Consider the following 4,678-nt stretch of genomic DNA (forward strand, 5'->3'; position numbering starts at 1 on the left):
TTGGTTGTAGCTTTCATTGTTGTTTGGCGGGCCCAGGCTGGATTTGAATCTGTCAGCTCAGGTGTATGTGGCTGGTGCACTAGCCGCTTGAGCAACAGGCGCCGAGCCTCACTGCTCCCAGTTTTAAGATGGGGAAACTGAGGTTTAGAGGAATCAATCCAAGTCACACTCCAACTTGGAACTGTGTGGACCAGGGAGCTCTTTGTGGGGGGGAGGCAGGGAGAAGAACTTGGAATCAGGGGGTGGCCATGGGGGAGGAGGGGGGCATGGCTCATTCCCCCTGGGCTGGGAGAAGGAGTTTCTCTCCGAGAGAGGCAGGCTCTGAAGCTGTTGATCTCTAAATTATAGCGTTGGCGCGCACTGGTTGCTGCGGCAACCAAGTTGTCCTGAACCCGAGAATTGTATAAACATTGCCACAGATGCACAATTAGATCAGGAAGAAGAATAGAACAGAAAATAGAAACTTCCAGCCTTATATAATTCTGGGCCAAAATGTTATCAGGAGCCCAGGCTGGGTCGTGGCCCTGCCAGCTGCCAGGGCCCAGGGCAGCACCATCTCTCTCCCTGGGGACCCAGTGGCAGGGAGGGGTGGGAAGAGGGTGTGCCCTCCATGGGCCCAGCTAGTGCGTCCTGCCACGGGGTGGGGAGAGGGCCCTTCTCTGCTGGAACAGCTGGGGACACTGGCAGTCAAAACCTGCCTCTCCCTCAGCTCCTGGGAAGTAGGAAACAGGAGGGAAGGTAGGAAGGCAGCTAACTGGCTTCTCTGTCCCTTGGTCCTGTGAGGCAGGGATTTTTGACCCCCATTTTACAGATGAGGATACTGAGGCTCAGAGAGGGACACTGAACTGTCTGAGGTGGCACAGCGCCAGAAGATGACCTGCTTCTCCCTCTCTTGGTCTCTACACCTCAACTCATTAACATTGATGCCACTTGAGTCTGGATCCACTGCCAGCTGTGGGCCCCCGAGCAGGTCACTTTTTCTCTCTGAGCCACCTGTGACATAGGAATAGCGACTACACCGGAGTTAAAGCTCAGGGCTCCCCCTCCTCCCTCCTGAGCACCACACCACATTCTCCCCTCACCACTGTTCCTGACAAGCTTAGAGACCAGGACAGGCCAGCATCTGGGGCTCAGGGACTCAAAGCAATCCTGGGAGAGGAGAGTCTAAAAAAGGAGCTCAGACGAAGGTAGGGGTGCAGGGCCCAGAGCTGTCTAGCAGAATACGCTTCAGCAATGGACACAGCCCCCCTCTATCTTCTTGGCCAACTCGGCAGCCATTAGCCACATGTGCCTTCTGTGCACTTGAAATATGGTTTGTCCAAGTTAAGGAACTGAAGTTAAACTTGTATTTGACTTTAATTCAATATAAAGAGCCACAAGTGGCTGCAGCTACTGTATTGGGTGGCACAGAAGGATGCCCAGCCCCTCACGAGGCAGGGCCCAGGGAGGTGAGCATCCACGGCTCCCTGTGCTCAGGGCAAGCAGGACAGGTGGCAGGTGGGGGAGGCAGAGCCAAGACAGGTGTTAGGAAGCTTCCAGAACAGTGGGAAAAGGAGGGTTGGAGGGGCAGCATTGTGGGGCAGAGATAAGGACCTGGACCTTAATGGCCTTAGCTTCCTGGTCAGCTGATCCCAATCTCAGAGCTGAGCCAGCCTCAGGGACGCTGGCTCAGGCCCTGTGATCAAAACTGCCCCAGAGGTTACATTCTGCCTGCCAGGGCAGGGAAGCACTGGGTTCTTGTCCAGCCTCTTCCCCTCTGAGCATCTTTGGCTAAGCCTGGGCTTCCCCGTGCCTCACCTGTCTGGCTTCTTCTCCCCAGGCCCTGCATCTCCCCAGGTGACCACGCCGGCTTCAGGACATGCACGGACACAGCCGCAACGGCCAGGCCCATGTGCCCCGGCGGAAACGCCGCAACCGCTTTGTTAAGAAGAACGGCCAATGCAACGTCTACTTTGCCAACTTGAGCAACAAGTCACAGCGCTACATGGCGGACATCTTTACCACCTGCGTGGACACGCGTTGGCGCTACATGCTCATGATCTTCTCTGCGGCCTTCCTTGTCTCCTGGCTCTTTTTTGGCCTTCTCTTCTGGTGTATCGCCTTCTTCCACGGTGACCTGGAGGCCAGCCCCATGGTGCCCACGGCAGGGGGCCCCACAGGCATTGGAGGGCCAGCCCCCACGGCCCCCAAGCCCTGCATCATGCACGTGAATGGCTTTCTGGGTGCCTTCCTGTTCTCAGTGGAGACTCAGACGACCATCGGCTACGGGTTCCGGTGTGTGACGGAGGAATGCCCACTGGCAGTCATCGCAGTGGTGGTCCAGTCCATTGTGGGCTGCGTCATCGACTCCTTCATGATTGGCACTATCATGGCCAAGATGGCAAGGCCCAAGAAGCGGGCACAGACGCTGCTCTTCAGCCACCACGCAGTCATCTCAGTGCGTGACGGCAAGCTGTGCCTGATGTGGCGCGTGGGCAACCTACGCAAGAGCCACATCGTGGAGGCCCATGTGCGGGCCCAGCTCATCAAGCCCTACATGACCCAGGAGGGCGAGTACCTGCCACTGGACCAGCGGGACCTCAACGTGGGCTATGACATTGGCCTGGACCGCATCTTCCTGGTGTCACCCATCATCATCGTCCACGAGATTGACGAGGATAGCCCGCTCTATGGCATGGGCAAGGAGGAGCTGGAGTCGGAGGACTTTGAGATCGTGGTCATCCTTGAGGGTATGGTGGAGGCCACGGCCATGACCACCCAGGCCCGCAGCTCCTACCTGGCCAGTGAGATCCTGTGGGGCCACCGCTTCGAGCCCGTGGTCTTTGAGGAGAAGAGCCACTACAAAGTAGACTACTCACGCTTTCACAAGACCTATGAGGTGGCTGGCACACCCTGCTGCTCTGCCCGGGAGCTGCAGGAAAGCAAGATCACCGTGCTGCCGGCCCCACCACCCCCGCCCAGTGCCTTCTGCTATGAGAACGAGCTGGCCCTCATGAGCCAGGAGGAAGAGGAGATGGAGGAGGAGGCGGCGGCTGCTGCCGCTGTGGCCGCAGGCCTGGGCCTGGAGGCGGGCTCCAAGGAGGAGGCTGGCATCATCCGAATGCTCGAGTTCGGCAGCCACCTGGATCTGGAGCGCATGCAAGCCACCCTCCCACTGGACAGTATCTCCTACCGCAGGGAGTCTGCCATCTGACCTCCAGGCTCTGCCCTCACCACTGCCCATAGGAGCCCCCTCCCACTCTTAGGACAGAGCTGACCCTGGTTCTGTGGACCTTCTAGGGGAAGGTGGGGGGGTCAAAGATCAGGAGACCCCTTCCTGCTGATGTCATCGCCCAGGCCGGAGAAGGGCCCAGACACCCTCAGCCTGGCCAGCCTGGACTCTCACACCTACCCACAGTGGCCCTGGGCCCCTACACCCAGCACCCTTCCCCACAGACTCTTCAAGGACTCTCCCCCTTTGCTCTCAGAACCTTGGGGAAGGCAGCCAGACTGCTTGGGGGCATCTTAGGGTTCTGGGGGTGGGCAGGGGGTTAGTGCAGGGGGGGGAGGGAGGGGGGTACGTTTCTTTTGCATGACTGTGGCCTGTTGCTCATGACTTTCTTTTGTAAATATCTATAAATGGAGAGAGATGGAGACACCAAATTCATGATGCAGCCCCTCTCTGTGCACCCCACCCCTCCCCACCTATCAAGCCCACATGCTCCCTGCCCAGCTGGCTGGCCCCCTGAGGTTCTCAGAGCCAGCTATCCTGGCCCTTGGATGGTGCAGGGTTTGGGTGGAGAGTCAGGACCCCAAGGGGCAGGATAAAGGCCCACCCCTCCCTCCCTGCAGGCCCTCTGGGCCCTCAGGCCCAGCCCAGATTGACAATGGAGTTTGTAACTATATATTTTTAATAAAGTATATGGTCCAGTAGGAGCGGGCTGGTTGAAGATGGAGGGGTGGGAAGAGGAGAGAGAGGAAGCATGCGTGAACATATCTGTGTGTGTCTGTGTAATACTGTGTCTGCATGTAGTATACGTGTGTGTCTATATGTGCTTATGTGTTCCTGGATGTGCCTGTGTGCAGTATGTATGTACTCACAATCTTTGACACCCCTACCTTCCCCTATAGTGGTTCTCAACCTGTGCGTTGTGACCCCATTTTAACAATGAAAATACATTGCAGCATTATGAAGATTGAGAACTACTGCCCTAGAAGGTCCACGGAGCCAGGGTCAGCTCTGTCCTGAGAGTAGGAGGGGGCTCCTATGGGCAGTGGGGCGGGCGGACCTGGAAGCCAGATGGCAGACTCCCTGCCCTAGGAGATACTGTCCAGCAGGAGGGTGGCTTGCATGCGCTCTAGATCAGGTGGCTGCCAAACTCAAGTATGATTCTGTATCTCTCTGTGTGTGGTATGTGTCTGACTGTGTGTGTCTGTGTCATGTGTGTATATGTGTGCCCGTGTGTGCCTGTGTGTAGCTGTGTGTGTCTGTGTGTGCCTTTTCCGAGAGACCAACACTTGGAGGGAAATTCTCCACCCACCATTTTCCTTCCTGGAGTCAACAGAAGGATCCCAAGTTGGCATCAAAGAACTTGGGTTTGAGTCAAGCTTGGCTACTTAGTGGCTGTGCAACTGTCAGCACATTACTGGTCAGTTCTTGGTCTCAGTTTTGTTATCTGTAGAATGGAATTAACCACCT

The 4,678-nt window shown here is 56.8% G+C and overlaps 1 protein-coding gene across 2 annotated transcripts in view; it reads left to right on the forward strand.

The window, feature by feature from the left end:
* The window catches only part of KCNJ4 (potassium voltage-gated channel subfamily J member 4), a 24,824-nt gene extending 21,594 nt beyond the window's left edge, over nt 1–3,230 (forward strand). For both annotated transcript variants that reach the window (XM_003783202.2, XM_003783203.1), the window contains exon 2: nt 1,820–3,230. In XM_003783202.2, coding sequence (XP_003783250.1) covers nt 1,859–3,193 — 1,335 coding nt within the window. In that variant the 5' untranslated portion in view covers nt 1,820–1,858 and the 3' untranslated portion in view covers nt 3,194–3,230. The remainder of the gene's footprint in view (nt 1–1,819) is intronic.
* The last annotated feature ends 1,448 nt before the right edge of the window (nt 3,231–4,678 follow it).

This window comes from Otolemur garnettii, unplaced genomic scaffold, assembly GCF_000181295.1.
Source record: "Otolemur garnettii isolate 467f Iridium unplaced genomic scaffold, OtoGar3 scaffold00007, whole genome shotgun sequence".
NCBI classification, from domain to species: Eukaryota; Metazoa; Chordata; class Mammalia; order Primates; family Galagidae; genus Otolemur; species Otolemur garnettii.